This window comes from Venustampulla echinocandica, assembly GCF_003357145.1.
Source record: "Venustampulla echinocandica strain BP 5553 chromosome Unknown scaffold_0, whole genome shotgun sequence".
In the NCBI taxonomy this organism is placed as follows: domain Eukaryota; kingdom Fungi; phylum Ascomycota; class Leotiomycetes; order Helotiales; family Pleuroascaceae; genus Venustampulla; species Venustampulla echinocandica.
In genome coordinates, this window is record NW_022474205.1 from 7,085,153 (window position 1) to 7,105,127 (window position 19,975).

The window sequence follows — 19,975 nt, forward strand, 5'->3', positions numbered from 1 at the left end:
GCCATCCCTCCTATACTCCACGGGAAGACGAGTAACCAACGCAATTAGCTGCGAAGCACCTCTCAAATTCGGCCAAGATGGCGTCCTTCTTGGAGCAGTCGTACAGTTTGGTACACCAGGATAATGCAGCGGATGTACCTACAATGTCCGAGCTGCGCACGCAGCTGGAAAAGGGGACCGATGAAAGCAAGGTGGACACAATGAAGCGCATCCTCACAATTATGTTGAACGGGGATTCAATGCCTCAACTACTCATGCATATTATTCGATTTGTTATGCCCTCGAAGCACAAGGCTCTAAAGAAGCTGCTCTATTTCTACTACGAAATATGTCCAAAACTCGATGCCAGCGGTAAGCTGAAGCAGGAGATGATTCTGGTCTGGTAGGTCACTTTATGCTATAATACCAGAAGGGGCACATGCTAAATTCCTGTTAGCAACGGCATTAGAAATGATTTACAACATCCGAATGAATATATCCGGGGGAATACGCTGCGCTTCTTGTGTAAGCTTCGCGAAGCCGAGCTGATCGAACCCCTTTTATCTTCTGCCCGCTCGTGTCTTGAGCATCGCCATGCATACGTCCGGAAAAACGCCGTCTTTGCCGTGGCATCCATCTACCAACACTCTCCAAGTCTGATCCCTGATGCTGCTGAGCTTATTGCTACATTCTTGGAAACTGAGAGCGATCATACATGCAAGCGCAACGCATTCGCGGCGCTGGCTAGCATCAACCATGATGGTGCATTGGCGTATCTTAGCAGCGTGTTTGATGGCATTCCTAACGCAGATGAACTTTTGCAGCTGGTTCAATTGGAGTTCATCCGCACGGATGCCATCCAAAACCCAAACAATAAGGTATGAAACTCTCGCCGTGCTATACAACAACTACTAATGACCCCAGGCTCGTTATCTACGACTCATCTTCGACCTTCTCGAGGCGGGCGCCAGCACGGTTGTCTACGAGGCGGCATCCTCACTTACTGCCTTAACCAACAACCCCGTTGCCGTGAAAGCTGCAGCCTCAAAGTTCATCGAGCTCAGCATCAAAGAGGCAGACAACAACGTCAAGCTGATTGTGCTTGACCGCGTGGATCAACTACGACAGAAAAATGAGGGTGTTCTAGATGATTTAACGATGGAGATTCTCCGAGTTCTATCGAGCCCCGATATTGATGTTCGGAGGAAGGCTCTGAGTCTTGCGTTAGAGATGGTCTCTAGCAAAAATGTCGAAGAAGTCGTACTGCTATTGAAGAAAGAGCTGACAAAGACGGTTGACCAAGAATACGAGAAGAACAACGAATACCGGCAATTGCTCATTCATTCGATACATCAATGCGCTATCAAATTTTCAGAGGTCGCAGCCAGCGTCGTCGACCTCTTGATGGACTTCATTGCGGATTTCAACAACACTTCCGCGGTTGACGTTATCTCGTTCGTAAAGGAGGTCGTGGAGAAATTCCCAAAACTCCGCCCATCGATCGTTGAGCGCCTAGTCTCTACCCTCAGTGAAGTCCGTGCGGGTAAGGTATATAGGGGGGCACTCTGGATTGTGGGAGAGTACTCGCTCGAGGCAAAGGATATCAGAGATGCCTGGAAGCGGATACGAGCAAGTTTGGGCGAAATCCCGATTTTGGCATCAGAGCAGCGTCTCTTAGATGAAGTTGCAGATGGACAGGATGCAACCAAAGAACCTGAGCAGGTTAACGGGCATCCAAAGGCGGCGCCCACCGGGTCCCGCAGAGTGCTTGCTGATGGTACATACGCAACTGAAAGTGCCCTTACAAGTCAGTCTGCAGCCGCGGCCAAATTAGAAGCTGTCAAGGCCGCCCAAAAGCCTCCCCTTCGACAACTTATCCTCGACGGTGATTACTACTTGGCGTCGGTGCTCTCATCCACCCTCACAAAGCTTGTCATGCGACATTCAGAAATCTCACAAGATAATGCACGCACAAACGCTCTACGCGCCGAGGCCATGCTCATCATGATCTCTATCATTCGAGTAGGCCAATCACAATTCGTCAAAGCACCAATTGATGAAGACTCCGTCGATAGAATCATGTCATGCGTGAGATCTCTTGCCGAATACCCCCAGAATAAAGGTCTCGAGAAAGTCTTCTTGGATGATACACGCAAGGCCTTCCGTGCCATGGTGCAAGTGGAAGAGGGGAAACGTGCAGCAAAAGAAGCTGTTGAGAAAGCCAAAACTGCCGTTCAAGTAGACGATGTTGTCTCAATCAGGCAGCTGGCAAAGAAGAATGCCACCGATGGGGCCGACGAGATTGGACTTGATCTGGAGAGGGCCACTGGTGGCGATTCAGCGGTTGAGGACCTGTCGTCAAAGCTCAGTCGAGTTGTGCAATTAACAGGATTCTCGGATCCAGTTTACGCAGAAGCATATGTCAAAGTACATCAATTTGATATCGTGCTCGACGTCCTTCTAGTCAATCAGACTACGGAAACTCTCCAAAATCTCTCGGTAGAGTTCGCCACGCTGGGTGATCTCAAGGTTGTCGAGCGCCCGACGACGCAAAATCTTGGACCACATGACTTCCTGAACGTTCAATCCACAATCAAGGTTTCCTCGACGGATACCGGTGTCATCTTTGGCAACGTTGTTTACGATGGCGCCAGTTCGACTGAAAACAACGTAGTCATCCTAAACGATGTGCACGTCGACATTATGGATTACATCCACCCTGCAGTCTGCACAGAAACCGAATTCCGAACCATGTGGACCGAATTCGAATGGGAGAACAAGGTTAACATCAACTCCAAAGCCAAGTCATTACGAGAATTCCTCACACAATTGATGGCCTGCACAAATATGAGTTGCTTGACGCCAGAGGCATCACTCAAGGGCGACTGTCAATTTTTGAGTGCAAACTTATACGCGCGAAGCGTTTTCGGTAAGCTCTTAGATTTGCATGTTTGGAGAAGGCGCTATTCTAACATTCATTTTAGGTGAGGATGCACTTGCAAACCTGAGCATCGAGAAAGAAGGCGACGATGGACCAGTTACAGGATTCGTCCGAATTCGAAGCAGATCACAAGGTCTAGCGCTCAGCCTTGGGTCGCTCAAAGGCTTAAACAAGGTTGGAGAAGTTGCTTGATCGCAGAATGCATCATAGCTGCGAATCAGTTGGTGTTGCCTAATCCTTTGCAAGAATTGTCGAACAGGCACGCTTCTTAATGAAGTATGAGGAGAGGTAGGGCGCTGCGGATTGACAGGATAGAACCTCCTATCGGTGCCAGATTTTTGAGTGGGTTGTTAGCGAGAACGCGGCGCTTTGATGGAGATAAAATCGTCATGAATGCTGCTGAAGCAATATGGAGTTACCTAGATCAGGGACATTATTGTGAACAAAATTTTGAATCTCCTGATATTGTACGGCCACGCGTCTATTGATGGTGACTAACAGTCTAGGACCCTATTGTGTACTGCGTACCTGTTCCTACATTACTCGTACCTTAATTAGTGAGCACTGGCTTGTGGCGGCACGCCAATGGCTGGATAGCCCAAAGCCAAAGCCAAAGCTCAGCATCAAATCACCGTGGCATCCGACGTTGCACTGTAGTAACTGCACTCTCCAATTCCAGGTACCGAGCTCGTAAACTTCCATTGTTAATTAAAGGGCCTTTCCCAACTTGTCGTCGTCTGACTCCGGTGGTCCCGGAGAACACTTCCCGCAGGGGGCAGGTCACACCTCGGTACGAAGTACAGGGAATCAGCTGCCGTTGCTGATTGACGCGGCTTTTCAAGCTTTGGCCACCACAAGCCTAGAAGGCGAGAAGCTCGGCATTATTGACTCTCTGAGCCACTCGGTCCGACACCCTCTTATTGTATTGAGGGCCACCACCGCCCAGCAACGACCCAAAACTTGCCAACTAGCCAGCAGCGACAGCGACAACGATGATGCTCGAGGTGTCGAAGGGCAATTCATTATAAAATCAACAACAGCATCAATGGCCACCGACAATCCCTTTGTCGACCCTAACCCTTCGTTTGAGGACCATGGCCGCACCAGTTCGTCTCCGGCAGACGCCACCCTCGCCCTGGGGCGCAATGTAACTTTATCGCTGGGAACAGACTCTTTGATCGTGCTAGGTTGGTTGTGGATGGATATGGAGCGCGGTCGACATTGCTAAGGGTGTGGCAGATGAATCGTTCGAGAACAGCGGGCGGAGTAACTGTTGCAACCTCTGGCCGTCTGGTATTTGCCGCCTCCTCCATATCCCGTTCATCATATACTAAACATAACTTCATAGGCATTGCGAACACACGGGCGATCCCTTTCTATAATATCCTTTGGGCCGAGCTCCTAGATTCCGAGCTCACCATACAATTTGCCTCCCAAGCAGCGAAAAAACGGGTTCAAGCTGCCACTCTGAGCTACCCCGTTGAGTACCAAATGGTGGAGCTGGTGAACCAGTGGGTTGCACGGCTATTAGACAGGTCCTACGGCGAATCGCAAAAGAGGAAAAGAGTTAAGGCCCTGGTCAACCCGCATAGTGGAAAAGGGAGCGCGGAGAAATGGTACTATCGGGATGTAGAGCCTCTCCTGAAGGCTGCGCAATCGACCATCGAGATGGTCAAGACGAGACACCAAGGCGAAGCTGTTGAGATCGCTGAGAAGATGGATATTGAAGCGTATGATGTCGTAGTTACGTGTTCTGGGGATGGTCTTGCTCATGAAGTGTTCAACGGGCTCGGAAAGAGGGCGGATGCCAGGAAAGCGTTATCTAAGATTGCAGTGGCCCATGTTCCCTGTGGAAGCGGCAATGCTATGAGCTGCAACTTGAACGGAACGGATAGTGCAAGCGTAGCCACGTTGGCCATTATCAAAGGCATTCCTACGCCTTTGGACCTGATATCCGTAACGCAAGGGGATACCAGGACGCTCAGTTTTCTGTCACAGTCGGTTGGAATCGTGGCGGAGACCGATCTCGCGACGGAGCATCTGCGCTGGATGGGTCCCATGCGATTCAACTACGGCTTTTTAATACGGCTAGCAAGAAAAATGGTCTACCCTTGCGATATTGCGGTCAAGGTAGCCATCGACGACAAGCCATCGATTAGGGAGCACTATAGGAGGGAGAAGAGTAATGATGAGCCTGCGAGTGAGCGAAGGGGATACAAAAATCTTTTAGACGATGATGCATCAGCAAGCAGTGGCTCTGACGATGGGCTGCCGGCTCTGAGATACGGAACCATCAATGATAAATTGCCTGCTGGCTGGGAACTGATTCCGCACGATAAAATGGGGAACTTCTATTGTGGCAATGTAAGCATATGGTATATCACCCCGTAAATCCCGGGCTAACCGTTTCAGATGGCATATATGACAGGAGACGCAAATTTCTTTCCAGCGGCCCTACCAAATGACGGGTATATGGACCTCGTCTGTATCAATGGTGACATCAGTCGCCTCACCGCGGTACAAATGATGCTCAACGTCGAGAGCAACAAATTCTTCGACATGCCCGGAGTCTGGTACCGCAAAATTCTCGGATATCGGATTATACCTAAAGACCAAGAGGATGGCTACATTAGCATAGATGGCGAGCGAGTTCCTTTTCAACCATTCCAAACAGAAGTACATAAGGGGCTTGGAACGGTGCTTTCAAAAACAGGGCATATGTACGAGGCCCCGGGGCCGGTTTGATGGGTTTGAAGATTTACAGAGGCGTTGGTGATATTATCGGCAAATTCGAGGGCCTACACCCGACATAAGATACCCCAGAGGTGGTCCGCCGCGGGACAGGATTTGAAATAGTCTCAAGAGTTATGATCTGTAAATTCCAATCAATATTGCACCTTTTTCTCTTGACCTGAACGCCATGCCAATAATGCGATGACCCTCCTTGCTAGTACGCCGACCAAACAACAGTGAACCCGATTTATGATCCCAATTTTCACTCCTCAATTCCACCCCATTCATTGTCTTCATTCTCGTCCCCCTTCTCCCCGTCCTCGCCATCCAGCTCGTCTTTCGTTGCATTTCCAGGTAAACGCTCATCAGCCAACGCCTCCTTAGCCTTAGATCTGACAGTCTTCGTCGGACTTTTCGCCGCTAACCTCCTCAATGGCTCAAGCAACACATCCAGCGGCACATTCTTAGCCTCTTCCTCGTCATTTCCCAAAGCCCCGGCCCTCTCCAACTCATCCACATAGATATCAATAACGTGAAATCTCAATCCCATCGGGATACGCATATCCTCCACATTAAGCGGCACCTCCGCCATAACATCCAGCACCTCCCCTATCCTCCCCTCATCCCACCCACTCTCCTTAAGCACCTCGAAAGAAGCGCAAAGATATCTTCTAACCAACAGCAAAAACTTCTCCATGCGCAGCACATCAACCAAATTCCATTCCCTTTGCATTGTCTGCCAGAACGCTCTCAAAAACGGAACTACTGTTTCAGCGGGGAGAACGGAGACGAGGGATGCAAGAGCTGTGGCAAGTTTTTGTTGCGGGATTGGGCGATCGCACATCCACAGGGAGTAGAAGAGGCCCTTGTGGAGTTTGAGGAGTTCTATGTGTGGGAGGGTTCGTCGGCCTGAGAGATAGGTGCGCAGGGAGAGGAGGGCTTTGTCGCGGGTTGGTCGGTCTAGAAGGGTGTGTTAGTTGGTGCATTGATTGATGGGGATGCGCGGAATGGAGGGAATGGAAGAGGCGTACCATTTGCAGCAAGCTGCTTGACGAAGGGCGCCTGTTGTATATCCTCGGTGGTAGCCATCGTGAGTTTAGATGTTGTGATTGAAGTGCTGTGGAGGGGTTATTTCGTTCCCTGCGATAAGAGGTGGTGAATTTTGGTGAGCAGAAATTATTTTTGAGGCTGTGGCCTGTGCGCAAGGCTGTAGAGTACCTACTACTGTGGGAGGCGTTGTTCAGCCTCGGGTAGGATTACAACAAGGACTTGTAGGGTGGCTTTTACAGGATACTTATGAAAATTTTCAGAAACCTATATCAGGTACTCCAATGGCAGTTAATTGCAGTGACGACGAGGGTACAGATCGAAAGTTAGGCGCAGGACTCAGTCTCACTGTGGTATGCAAGTTAACTCCATACTTGCCATAGTATCAGGAGTGATAGTAAACGGTATTCCCATCATAAGTGCCTTGCGCATCAGGCATTAGCAAGAAACGCATCAAGTTTGCTTCTTCCACCAATGTTCCATTTTCTTCCCACTGGAACTCGATATTTGAAAGTTATTCGCACTCTCTGGTCCTACTACCGCCGGGCTGTCACCATCGCAATTTACTATGCCTAGCATGTGGCCTCAAGGAGTCTTTGCCACTATATTATGTGGGAATTGCTTCCTGCCGCCACACTTTCCGCATCTGACCTAGTATCAAGCGGAGAGTTAATTAAACATGTTGTATATACCGCTCGTGATAATCTGTAAATAGCCTCAACTTAATCCTGAATGCAGACAAATTGGAAGGTTTTGATCGAGTGCGCTGCTTGGCTGGTGCGGATGGCACGGGAATACCCGACCCAGAGAGAGCGGGCGGTGTTAGCCAAATAGCTGACCTCGCTTAAGCCCCCTATTCTAACCTCCGCTGGCCAACCTACCTTTATAGAATACACCTTGATTCAACAGAACGTCTCAACATGTTGAGAGAGAGAGAGATGCGGATGATCTGTTTCAGCGTGATTTAACGAGTGATAGGTTAAGGATCTACATAACAGATCTGCCTTGTACCATTTCCATAACTTGACTCGGCAAGTATTAAAACTCCCTTCGAGAACAAAGTAAAACAACCTCCTAACAACAAATCTGACCTAAATCACAAATATATCTAACTGGCAATAGTATTGGAAAAGAATAATAACTTGTTTCCCTCTTCTATTCTAGGACAAGAGCTGCGGTGAATCTGTTTTGGGAGCCTGGGGCTTCTTTCGGGAGAGTGATAATCCTTGCTAATTTTTTGTTGCCGATGGCGTTATGGTGGTTTGTAAGAGCAATAACTTTGCCGTTGATATTGTCGCTGCCAACGAACCGTTCAAACCGTGTGGTGGCCGCTGCGTCTCCTCGTTCCCAGACGGCCATTTGGTTGGTTGGAATGCCGGCCTCCTTGTAATTTCGATCAGCGATACTCCAGAAGCCTTTGTTTTGAATGTCCATGAGGAAGATGACTTTGAGGTTCTTCGTTCGACTAGCTTGTGCACCTTTTGATTCCTTGGCAACACTTGCAAAAGCTTGCCAAGCGATTTCATGTACTGGAACGCGTTGTTGGCCAGCTGGTGTCTTGTCGTTGGCCTTGAAGCCACCTTGAGCTATGATGTATCTTCCCTCGCGGTCATATCCGCCTTGGCTAATGAAATCCGTCGGGGGGGGGTTGTTTTGCGATGGGTTGCTGGTGCCTTTCGTTGAGTCCTCTATTTTAGGCTTGATGGTGATCTGCTTCATTTGTTTGATGCTGCTGGGATCTAAGCCAAGGTGTTCCGCCTTAAAGGCAGTCAGCTCACGAAGATCGGCTCCTCTCATACCCCTATCGTCCCCAAATTCGAAGTAGGCTTTGTTCTTAAAAATGTTCAAGTACGATTCTTGAAGCCCGGGTTCCTCGACCTTGACTTGTGAGGCATCATCCACAACCCTGGTATCAGGTCTATTTGCTGAAACCGCGGCTTCGTAACCAGAAATTCTCTCGCTGCCCTTTATTCGATATTCCTCCATGGATTTAGCATTCCCAATGCCAAGGCCCGATCCGAGTCGGGGAACTTCCGCTGCCCCTCCAGGATGCCCAGCGGGCTTGCCCCCTACCGGGTCTGGCGGTTTAGAACCGGCATGTGGTACGGGCACTGGCTTATCAGGTACGACCGGTCGTGGGATACCACCACGAGGCAGGAGATCTTCAAATGGGTCCGGCGTTGTGCCAACTGGAACCCCGGATGATAGTTGTTGCAAGCCAAGGATGGCTGCAAGGAGCAGAGCACCTTTTCCAGCAAAAGCTTTCATTTTCCAAGACAGAGATAAAGCGAGGGGGAGAGGAGAGAGAGATCGAGCAAGGAGGTGCAGACTGTGAACTAAGTTTGTAACGGAATGATGCTGCGACGGCAGAGAGGCCGAGTAGGGATGACTGCGGTGATGATGATTGAGAGAATTCCGCACAAGACAGAACCATGAACCCCTTTAAATATCGTATTCCTCCACGGAAGACCGATAAATCAAAAGAACATATCTGTTCTATCTGCCAATACAGGTTTAGAAGCATGACATCTAAGCTGAATCCTTCTAGCTCGAACGCCGCACAGCCGAAGGGTTGTTGGCCGATACCATACTAAGGTATCTGGCTATTGCATTGCTTTCCCAGCCATCATTATGACGGGAAAAGGCCATGCGGATAAGCAACTGTTGGTAGAGCAATAGGCCTGATTGTTGGTAGAGTCTCAGCCAGCCTATTGAATTAGATAAAGGCACATAAAGCAATCCCCCTTGGGGGTTGGATGGCATTGCGCAGCATGAATACCCTACACAGCAGGGCTATTTTTCTTCGCACTTGCGATCCTTCTCGTCTACTATAGTACTCAAAGATTGAATTGTTGGTGTTTCGGAGCGATCAGCAGGAATGATACCGAAGTATCACCATCAGGATGAGCATGATCTGAGGCATAGTGCAGGCTGTTGAGCAGCAGCCCTCGCATGTCCTGAAACAAAACCTCTTTCTAGCGAGGTATGTGGGTGGTACAGTATGAGTAAGTACTAAAAAAGTAGGTTGTGGGTACAAGCTTCTTGATGAAAAACAGATGTAAGAAGTATAGTATTGGGCAAGTTCAGTTCGTGCGAAGCAGAGGTGGTCTAGGTACCTAGGTACCGAGTACTTTAAGGGGCTACATAACACGCTGAGGCCTGAGGTCAATAACATGTCTTCTTCGGTAGGCGTGAACTAGTTCGCGGGAGAGCCCGCCCTATGCCCCACAGAATCCTTCTTATGAAGCATTCCGTACACCAACAAACTTACAAGTTGCGATCTTTGGATCTCCGGCATCCATGTTATAATCCTCCTACCTTACCTTGCTTCGCCGCGCCCGCTGACGTAGCTCAGTTCATCCTTCTTGCGTAACAAAACGTGCACCCGTGTGCAGGGGGAGGAGGCGAAGGACCAACACTCCTTCCGTAGCCTGGAGTCGGGCGAGATGAACCTCGACACCGCCTTTGTTGGTGGCGTTTGTTACATTCTATTCTTCTTGGGACTCGTGCAATCCACTCTATTTATTACTATGTCCCGTGAGTCCGTGCACAGATGTTGGTTCAGCTAGGCGGCGCATCAATTATGTTTCGCTCACCCCCCTCACCTACGTGTAGGATCCCATCGTCGTGTATCTCCCTCGTCGCTCTCCAGGTCACCCCACAGAAATACACAGCAATACACAGCACCTTAAACTCTAAGGCAGTCTATGGCGTTCGTATGCTACGTGACAAATTCATCCCGTCTCACAACTTCGTGTCAATTGACTCAATTCTCGTCCAGCTCTGCAACATCAATTCTGACAACTTCCAACTTCCAACTTTTACCGTTCTCCTCGAGGCAATCTGAGCCAAAAACGATGAACCTACTCTCCTTTCCTGACGATGTATTTATTTTGATCGTTGAGCGTTTGGTAGCTACTATTGGCATCTGCAAGGCTGTTCAACTTCGATCGGTAAACAGTAAGTTCCCTTCACTTAAGAGGGGAAAGCAGAAGAGTCCCATGGCATTCTTGGATGTAGCAAAATCTGACGCAACCATCACTTTAGGATCCTTCAACTCTACTGTAATGCTCGCTATCTGCGGCAGTCAAGTTATCGACATTAATGACCCAGCTACACCATATTTATCTCGGCACATGACGCCACCACTAAAAGGAAAGATCCTTTTAGCAAAATCACGTTCCAGTGAGGTGACGGAGGATGATCGTCTATCCGTTATCGCCAGTGTCAATCAGGCACTAGATGGTCTGACCCATGCAAGTGAGGAGCGCCGGCTTGAACAGCACCAGATGATTGCCGAGGCGGTTGCTCACAAGTATCGGGGCTCTCCATTTGAAAGAGAGAACGCAAACCGAGATATCAGTGTCGATATCGAGGCACAAAATCTCTTATGCGGTGCTATCGTACTCGGCAATATGCGTTTAGTCAATTATCTGCTACAACAGAGGCCCTGTGCTTTGGCCGCTGTTAATACAGAAAGCCCCTATTTTGGTCAACCGTTGCAACTTGCTGCTGCCTGGGATCACATTGACGTCGTCCGCTATCTCTTAGCCTGCGGTGCTGATCCTCACAGGACCAGCGAGGATAGCGAGGATGGCACTAACTGGGTACCAGACATGAAACTAGGTATGGCGTGGGGATCTGTGTATCGAAACCCAAGCGGAAGCGCGTTGCGGGCTGCTGTCCTTACAGGCCATAATGATATTGCCCACTTGCTTCTAGAGCCTCAGTATCGATTATCTCATGTCAAAGTCGAGTACTTTCGAGCGGTTCTAACTGCAGCCCAAACGGGCAATCTTCATCTTATCGAGCTCCTTATCAAGATGACGGGTAAAACCCTGTCCAACTTTTCCGGGTTAGGACAGGAAATGCTGTATGTAGCGGCCTACTATGGCCAGCAAGAAGTGGTGCGGATGCTTCTAGAGAGTGGTGTTAGCGGAGTGGACGTCAGTGAAATTCCATCTAAAGACGTAGGCCACGAAGGTGCGCTAAGTTTGGCTGCCCAACGAGGAAATGCTACTATGGTAAGTTTCCTACTCGCTCATGGAGCAGAAGTGAACTTTTCACTTTACAACCAATCTCGTCACGACCCTATTCACGCTGCTGCCATCCGTGGACACCAAGAAGTAGTTGAAATTCTGCTTGAACATGGAGATAGCTCTGAGAGAGCGCTCCGAAATGCCGCGGATGGAGGACAGCTACATCTAGTAAAGTGGCTATTGAACAAAGATCCGAAGTTGCCCAGGAAGACATGGCCTGATGGACGCGAAGTTGGAAAGGAGGCACTACAACGAGCCATTGTAGTAAAGAGTCCAGAAGTAATCACCCTTTTAGTCAATAGTGGCGTTCCGCTCAACGATGGTTATGAGGACTGGGAAATCCCAATAGTCTGGGCAAAACAGCTTGCGGCGGATTGGATAGTTAATCTTCTGCTCGCTCTTGGTGCAGAGAACAGAGATGTCGATGAAGATACCCCGGAGGATGTTCCCCAGAATCATTGGGAAGGAATGCGGAGAGGAGGGGTGCGGTTAACTCAGCGGACGTGGGAATGGGCGAGCAAGTATTGACGCCAGAGTGTTCTATAAAGCCAAGCAGAGTTTGATCTACGATCAATGTAGTTTAGCATTCAGTCTACATCTTCCTCCACATTTGGCATTCCTAAGGTCTTTACACATCGATCCCAATTGTATGTTATCGCTTCTAATTATCTTTAGGGGTTTGGTTTCGTAGGAGAAGAGAGGAGGCATCAAAGGCCAACCGGTAGGCAAACCCTGCTCTTCGCCGATCAGCAGTCTGCTTGAATCCATAAATACCGTTGTATTTCTCCGACCCCTAAGTTGGAGATTAGGTATATACCTGTACCCCTATCAAAACACCGATATGACAGACCAATTCCCTATGATCCGTGCTGCGCCTTGCCGCCACCAACACCACTCGCCTTTCTTGACAATCGCATTCGTCTCACTTCTCCGTCTCCTTCTCACAGCTTTTTCTTCTCAACTACGAAGTATGGGCCTAGCGAAAATGGCATCTTACTCGTCCAACAAAATCCCCGTTCTATCCCTGTCAGACGTCACCATCATCAGGGCTTGACTCTCTATTCCTATTCTCGCTTTCAAAGCCAACTTATCTTCCATATCCTAATTTTAGCATTCCACGCCGAATCAGGATGTAGAAACAACTGCCGAACAAACAGCCCTAAATTGTACTATCTCACTTCGGTAGTAATACACCAACTAGGCGGAAGCCGAGACAGTACGAGGTTTACTGCAGTGCGCACGATGACTGAGGCGCGACGCATGAAGAAGCACCAGAAATACGACTGTGTTTCCATTGTTGGGCTATGCACCAGATGCAGACTCTGTGTTCCCACCAACATGGCAACATCTGCAACGCGGATGCTCCGGCTGGGCATACAGGCACACTTAAACACACACTTTCTGCTATTACATTGCTGCCAGATTCAACATCCTATCAAATACATGCCGTATCGGAGGTTGTACTGAAGGATGAAGGATCACTTGAATCCCACTGCACACCATTTATCTGGCAGTCTCACACTTGAAACACCGTTTGCTACCATCCAACATGTTATCACGATAGCAGTACTGGGGTTAGATTGTGGAATAGGACCCCACCGAGTCACCAAGTTACCACTTTCGCTTTGTGCCTGTGCAATTTAGTAACATGTTCGCCGCCAGGATCCTAGGTATGTCCCGTTTTTATAATTCCAACAAGACGATCCTCCAAACTACGCTCCTGAGGTGACTTTGACAGTGTTGGTATTATATGTGCCTAGTCAAACAGGTAAGTAATGTATAGTTAGACAAGTTGGTCTTTTGGCCTCAACTCATCTAAGAGACATCTGTCCCTTTGCACTGCCGCAACTCGTGCTCAAGATTTCAAGCTCAAGCTCAAGCGATATGCTTCAGCGTGTATATAAGGAAAGGCAGATGGTCGCCAAAAGTATGATATTGATCAAACAATCCCAAGATCACCTCATCTCTCCTCCAAAGTTCCTGTCCTCGGTGACTTCTATCTCACAGCTATTTTTGATATATTCCATCTTCTCTCGTCACTGCCTTTGCCACTACTACCATCTCATCTTCCTCGCCTTACAAAAGCACCATGGCCAGCGCTCTGGGATTCATCCTCAACGCAGCGGGTCTGTTCGTTCCCATAGCTCTCGAGGCCGAATATGCGAAGCTGAAGCCAAAGGAGTCTACCAGCGTCCAAATCATCGTCGGCTCAGGCGACAGCACAACTGGTGGCACTGTTCCTCACGTTGCGCTCTGGGACGATGATGGCAGTCGTATCGGACAGTATTCCCCAGGCGCCAAGGATACGATCGGTGAAGGCGATGTGAAAACCATCATAGTGGAACATTCCCAGACCGTTCCCAAATACAAGCAGGCTGATCCATATTACGTCATGTTGAGTAACCAGGAAAACAATGCCATCTGCATTGCTGCCATCACGGTTGCCAATCAGAAGATTTCAGGCACATTCTATGGAGACACTGGTTATACATGTGGACAGTCATGGTTTCTCAGTCAAAACAGGATTGGCTCAAACTTTGAAAAGCCAAGATGTGTCTGGCTCGATGCCGACCACACAAACAAGATCAACGCCCGAGCTCTCAGCTTCCACTTAAACGACATGGCTTCCTCACAAAGCAAATTGGACGAGTATGCAGATAACAAGGACACCCTCTGCAAGAGCACCCCTCGCTTCTCTATCTGGGGTAATCTACTCCCTAACGGCGTCATTCCGTTTTTCAATCCAAAGCTTGAATACCTCGATGACGGTACCAGTGAAGGCGCAGACAAAGACCCCCAAAGGGTCATTGACAAGAATAACCAGTATGACAAGAGTGTCTACCTCCACCTGGGCGAAAATCACCACAACGCTCGCCAATCCCGTCGCTCCATCAGTGCCACCAGCGCCAACCATAATCCTGAGCACCTCATCATTACCGACCACGCGGAAGACAACGTCAGAGAGCTTTGCGAACATCCCAACTCGTATGGTTGGGACATTGTGTCTACCTCCCAAGGGCTGTTCTGTGATATGGAGCACAAGCAACTGTATCCCTTGTGCTCAGCCACTATCAAGGATAACTGCTTCGATTTGAACAAAAAGGTCATCATTTCCAAGGATGGTTTGGGAGCGAGAGACGAATTCCCGGCCTACGTTCCTTTGAAGAATTATACTTCTCACCAGCATTGGAAGAACTGAATGGACCCTTTTCTTTTTTCCCTTTTTCACGCTTTTCGGCTCTTCAAGTGGTCCTTTTCGGCGTGGCGATTATCGATTCTTAGCTAGTAACAGAGTTGTCTGTCGTCTTTGGAGTGTTCACATGTAGCATATTAGAGCGACTCTTTTGGTGCAACATGTTTCATAGGAGTCAACATCTTGATAGGTAGTGGTTTAAGGGATATATACCCAACTCAATACAGTCATTTGTTCGTTCTTAACACGTTTTCTTCACGGATATCGGCATATCTTTTATTGGTCTATATCAAAGCTAGGTCGTACAGCGGTAGTCAAGGGTCGTAGAGTTCGTAAGATAAATGGAATAGTAATAGTATTTCATGAAAGTATAAGAAATAGAGAGAATGGGGAAATATTAACTTCAAGTAGAAGGTTAACCTTATTATATAGGCTGGCTCAGGGGGTTTGCTTCCCCTATTCGCCCGTCATGTGACTAACCACGACTGCTTATATTAAGTAGTGTACTAATTCATTGTTTTTACGTTTTAGGACTTTAAAGGTGACTAGGCCCTAGGACTCCAAGTCATCGATTAAAAAATATAGGGGCCCGTAACCTTCTGTAATCGAGACCAGGAATTTGCAGGCCTGTACGTCGATCTGGTAGAGTGCGCTTATTGCCTAATGCGCAAGGCGTTAATAATAGGACTGCCGAGCCGCCAACCGGGATAAAGTTCTTCCAGACCGACATTCAACATGGGCAAAGTCACGAGACAAGTTCAGGAGGCATCGTCCAAAAGTGCCGCTGCCAAAGGAAGCTCTTCTAAATCCGTAACTGTCCCACCGCCACTCGCTGTGCCCCATATCAACATCGAAATGAGAGAAAGATTCCACCGGCACTTCTATTTTCATGGCAAGGACAATCAACCCGTAAGTTCACTGTTGATGTGAATTTCATGCCTTTGAGAGGATCTGCCTACAACAAACATAAACGCCAATCTTGCTAACCGTATCTCCCAGGAGCTTGAGGCTGAGAGAAAGGCTTGCCACTGGTGTCAAATTATCTCCTTTACTACAGCTAAATTGGCACCTATCTCCATCGTGAACCCGGTCGACGATGAATGTCTTCCTAAAGACTTCGTCTTTATCCAGCACTGTGTACCAGGCGAGGGGATCTACCTTCCAGATGCTGAATTCCTCAGCGGTTGCGATTGCAAGAAAACCTCTAGCTGCAAATATGCCAAATGCCACTGTTTGCAGGATATGACCATCCTGGATAAGAGGCGCCCGGAGGTTTACGTCTACAAGTCTGTCAATGGCGGTGAATATTTGAGGGAGGAGTACTTGGATACTCGAGAACCGATTTATGAATGCAATTCCAAGTGCTCCTGCGATGATGGTTGCCCAAATCGGGTTGTTGAGAAAGGCCGCACGGTACCATTGCAGGTCTTTAGAACTAGCGACAACCGCGGCTGGGGTAAAGTGACCTTGAGCAAGCGTCTAAATCAATACTAACTAGCTATTACATAGGAGTTCGTTGCCTTCGGGACGTCAAAAAGGGCCAGTTCATAGACAGATATGTCGGTGAACTCATCACTACCGAGGAGACCGAGATGCGGCGCCAACAATCGGTCATTTCACAGAAGAAAGACGTATATCTATTCGAGCTCGACAAATTCAAAGGCGACTCTGACCGTGATCCTTCCTTGGCCAATACTGTCTTCGTCGATGGCGAATTCAAATCCGGCCCCAGCCGGTTCATCAATCACTCATGTGACCCGAACCTTCGCATCTTCGCTCGAGTCAGCGACCATGCTCTCAAGCGTTTCCATGACCTAGCATTCTTCGCCATTAAGGACATTCCCGCTAATACCGAGCTAACGTTCGATTATGTCGATGGAGAAGATGAGAAGCTTGAGGAGGAGAAAAAGGACCCGGGACATAGGAAGGAGATGACCCGTTGTCTTTGCAAGGCTAAAAACTGCCGCGGATACCTTTGGTAAACGTCTCGGTCTTTTCCATGGCTGGAGTTTGGGAATCTTAGCATATTCGGTCGTTATTGGAGTTAGGAATTTTCTGCGTGACACCTGAGCTTGGTTTGACGATGGAGTTTGGCGATGATACCCAATGCATCTGAACTATAGAAGTATTAGATGCTTAAGCAATCCGAGTTTTACCGCGAATTAATGTGTGAGTTCTCTGCGTGGTTGATGGTTGATGGTTAATGGTTGATGGTTAATTGCCGGCTTTCTTTTATAGTTCGGGATAGTTTTCGTTCATCCTATACTTTCCAACATTGTATGGCTGTTAACCAGTTCATTCATCTCGCCATATCGGAATGTTGGAATGTTGGTTTATTTAGCAGACATTCTTCGATTGAGCGTGGCATTATATGACTTGCTATCCTTGTTATTCTTCCTTGATTGAGAGAAAGTTGCCCTACATAATCACAAGTATAAATGAAAAATCTGGGGCCGTGATAATCACCGTGCGTTATATCTCTAAATAATTGGCCCAATTTTGATGGATTGCAAGATTGTTTCTCTATCCCTACAATCCTATTTTCATTGTTGGTTTACCTCTGCAGTGGCTTTTATTCGTCGTCGCATTCATATGCAGCCAGGGTCAATAGGCACCAGCATCTGGATCACACGTAACAAACAATCTGGATTTAATGCGCGTATTCAGCCGGCTGCGTCCGAGGCAGTAAACTGCATGCTCAATATTCCTTAAAGGGCAGCATGCTCGCTGTTCAGCCATCCATCTCTACAACTTGAAATTTATTTCCTTGCTTCACGTCTTAGGCAACATCAGGAGTGGATTTTGTCTCCGCATTGTTTAGAAGCTCCATTTATATATTCGGGATGGCCCCGGTCGCTGAGAACTGGACAATTCTCTCGGTTGCGTCTGGGATTGTTTGTTGCGTAAGTTGTAATGCCATTCAAAGCTGACACCGCAGAGGTTTATCAGCCTTCACTCGCCAACCCAGCTCCTCAATTGATGAAAGCATCATTTACTAACCCAATAACCATAGACTGTACTCTATATCCTTATCCTATCCTTCTACAGAATCTACTTCCATCCCTTATCCAAATATCCCGGACCCGCTCTCTGGGCGGCCAGCAGGTTTCCCAGTGCCTACTACCTAACGAAAGGAGTTATACCGTACAAAACCCTCGAGCTCCACAACCGATACGGACCAGTGGTTCGACTCTCCCCCAACGAGTTATCCTTTATTCTCGATGCTGCCTGGCAGGATATCTACGGGAAGCCCGCTGCACGAAATACCCAGTTGATGAAAGATCAAAACCAGTTCTTGACGCATGAAAATGGTGTCCATGGTTTGTTGGGAGAGCCAGATGATTCTAAGCATGCGAGAATGAGGTAAGGTCTTGTTAAAATCCCGCTATCTAGTAGATTTGTGCTCATTAGTGGTTATTTTCTAGGCGAAATTTGTCCCACGGGTTCTCCGAGAAGGCACTGAGAGATCAAGAACCCATCATCAAGAGCTATGTGGATCTATTAATACAGAGACTCCACGAAAACTCCAAAGAACCAGTTGACGTAGTCAAATGGTTCAATTTCATAACATTTGATATCATTGGCGATCTAACCTTTGGGGAATCATTTGAATGTCTCAAAACGTCGCAAGTTCATGTACGTATGCCACCATGTCCCCAAAACAAGCTAATTTTATATTAAACAGTTCTGGGTGCAATCCATATTCCTTCATTTAAAGAACTTGGTATTTATGGGCCTCTTGAGCAGTTATGGACTAGTCCCGATAGTCCTTTTTTTCCTCCCTCAAAGCATCAAGGCAAAAGAGCAGCGACATAAGGACTTTACAAAAGCGGTATTAAAGAAAAGGCTCGAGACATCGACTTCTCGTCCAGATTTGTGAGTGTCTACGAATACTAGTCCAGCAAACTCCAAACTAATTCATCCAGTCTCTCGCTTGCACAAAAGCAACTCAACCAACCCCAAGGAATTACATTTGACGAACTCGTCCCCACAACGGGACCCCTAATATTTGCGGGCTCGGAAACAACAGCAACGCTCCTCAGCGGAGTAACATACTACCTAACCACGCACCCTTCAATATACGCCAAACTCACTGAAGAAATACGAACAGCTTTTAAAACCGAAGACGAAATAAACATTGTCAGTGTCAACAACCTAACCTATATGCTCGCAGTTCTCAGCGAAACCCTACGCATTTACCCTCCCGCGCCAGCAAGCTTCAACCGTGTCACCCCCCCAGAAGGCTGCATGGTTGCCGGTCACTTCGTTCCAGGCAATGCCATTGTCGCCGTGAACCAATGGAGCGCGAATCATTCAACTCTTAACTTCACTCGCCCTTGGGATTTTGTGCCTGAGCGGTGGTTAGGTGATGCCGAATTCAAGGATGACAAGGGGAAGGTGGTCCAGCCATTTAGTGTGGGACCTAGAAACTGTATTGGAAGGAATCTGGCGTTTGCTGAGATGAGATTGATCCTCGCGCGGCTGGTGTGGAATTTTGATCTCGTGCTGGAGGAAAAGAGTAAGGGGTGGGTGGAGAATCAGGATGTTATGATGGTGTATCTGAAGCCGCCTTTGATGGTTAAGCTTAATCCTGTTGTGAGGGGTTAAGCTATTGCTGATCTTGAGAAGTATGGAAATCAGTACTGGGGGTTTTTGCTGCCCTTATAACACTCCATTCCAGCTTGCTAATCTATATTCTCCTTATGCTTAATAGGTTCTTCGCGCAGTTGAATAAAATATGTCATAAAGCATCCCTATCAATCTTTTGTATATCGCTTGACTATTTTAGTATATCAATCGAGCAAGATGCTGCTTGCGATCCACCTGAATTTAGAAAAAATTACCTTTTCTCCTTGTAAGTCTCCCAGTTCGTAGTATGTAGGTCTTGGCATTAGCTCAGGAGAAGGGGTTGCTTGTAGTCCCTTCCTAATCACCATCCTTGAAACGCTTATCTCCACCATTTGAGAGCTCATCATTGGCGTCTTCAATCAATTCGATCACCTACTCAATCCCAATGCACTCGGAATGGGAAGTACTTCTGAA

At 48.0% G+C, this 19,975-nt stretch overlaps 8 protein-coding genes across 8 annotated transcripts; 6 read left to right on the top strand and 2 right to left on the bottom strand.

The window, feature by feature from the left end:
* Positions 1-77: 77 nt before the first annotated feature.
* BP5553_02220 (Coatomer subunit beta) lies at positions 78-3,112 on the top strand (the record flags this gene model as incomplete). The annotated part of the gene is made up of 4 exons (XM_032010843.1): positions 78-382; positions 437-857; positions 904-2,908; positions 2,964-3,112. 4 exons carry the CDS (start codon positions 78-80, stop codon positions 3,110-3,112), a joined length of 2,880 nt encoding a protein of 959 aa, XP_031874897.1.
* Positions 3,113-3,965: 853 nt separating this feature from the next.
* BP5553_02221 (Sphingoid long chain base kinase-like protein) lies at positions 3,966-5,665 on the top strand (the record flags this gene model as incomplete). The annotated part of the gene is made up of 4 exons (XM_032010844.1): positions 3,966-4,107; positions 4,160-4,213; positions 4,269-5,284; positions 5,333-5,665. 4 exons carry the CDS (start codon positions 3,966-3,968, stop codon positions 5,663-5,665), a joined length of 1,545 nt encoding a protein of 514 aa, XP_031874898.1.
* A 250-nt stretch (positions 5,666-5,915) lies between these two features.
* Positions 5,916-6,742, bottom strand: BP5553_02222 (Uncharacterized protein; the record flags this gene model as incomplete). Its single annotated transcript, XM_032010845.1, has 2 exons — positions 5,916-6,613; positions 6,685-6,742. 2 exons carry the CDS (start codon positions 6,740-6,742, stop codon positions 5,916-5,918), a joined length of 756 nt encoding a protein of 251 aa, XP_031874899.1.
* A 1,113-nt stretch (positions 6,743-7,855) lies between these two features.
* Positions 7,856-8,968, bottom strand: BP5553_02223 (uncharacterized protein; the record flags this gene model as incomplete). Its single annotated transcript, XM_032010846.1, has 1 exon — positions 7,856-8,968. The coding sequence occupies one exon, from the start codon at positions 8,966-8,968 to the stop codon at positions 7,856-7,858; it is 1,113 nt and encodes a 370-aa protein (XP_031874900.1).
* A 1,589-nt stretch (positions 8,969-10,557) lies between these two features.
* On the top strand, positions 10,558-12,267 carry BP5553_02224 (uncharacterized protein; the record flags this gene model as incomplete). Its single annotated transcript, XM_032010847.1, has 1 exon — positions 10,558-12,267. One exon carries the CDS (start codon positions 10,558-10,560, stop codon positions 12,265-12,267), a length of 1,710 nt encoding a protein of 569 aa, XP_031874901.1.
* A 1,561-nt stretch (positions 12,268-13,828) lies between these two features.
* BP5553_02225 (Uncharacterized protein) lies at positions 13,829-14,938 on the top strand (the record flags this gene model as incomplete). The annotated part of the gene is made up of 1 exon (XM_032010848.1): positions 13,829-14,938. One exon carries the CDS (start codon positions 13,829-13,831, stop codon positions 14,936-14,938), a length of 1,110 nt encoding a protein of 369 aa, XP_031874902.1.
* A 729-nt stretch (positions 14,939-15,667) lies between these two features.
* BP5553_02226 (uncharacterized protein) lies at positions 15,668-16,914 on the top strand (the record flags this gene model as incomplete). The annotated part of the gene is made up of 3 exons (XM_032010849.1): positions 15,668-15,841; positions 15,932-16,388; positions 16,442-16,914. The coding sequence occupies 3 exons, from the start codon at positions 15,668-15,670 to the stop codon at positions 16,912-16,914; spliced, it is 1,104 nt and encodes a 367-aa protein (XP_031874903.1).
* An 861-nt stretch (positions 16,915-17,775) lies between these two features.
* On the top strand, positions 17,776-19,540 carry BP5553_02227 (uncharacterized protein; the record flags this gene model as incomplete). Its single annotated transcript, XM_032010850.1, has 5 exons — positions 17,776-17,835; positions 17,946-18,295; positions 18,358-18,568; positions 18,618-18,808; positions 18,859-19,540. The coding sequence occupies 5 exons, from the start codon at positions 17,776-17,778 to the stop codon at positions 19,538-19,540; spliced, it is 1,494 nt and encodes a 497-aa protein (XP_031874904.1).
* Between the last annotated feature and the right edge of the window lie 435 nt (positions 19,541-19,975).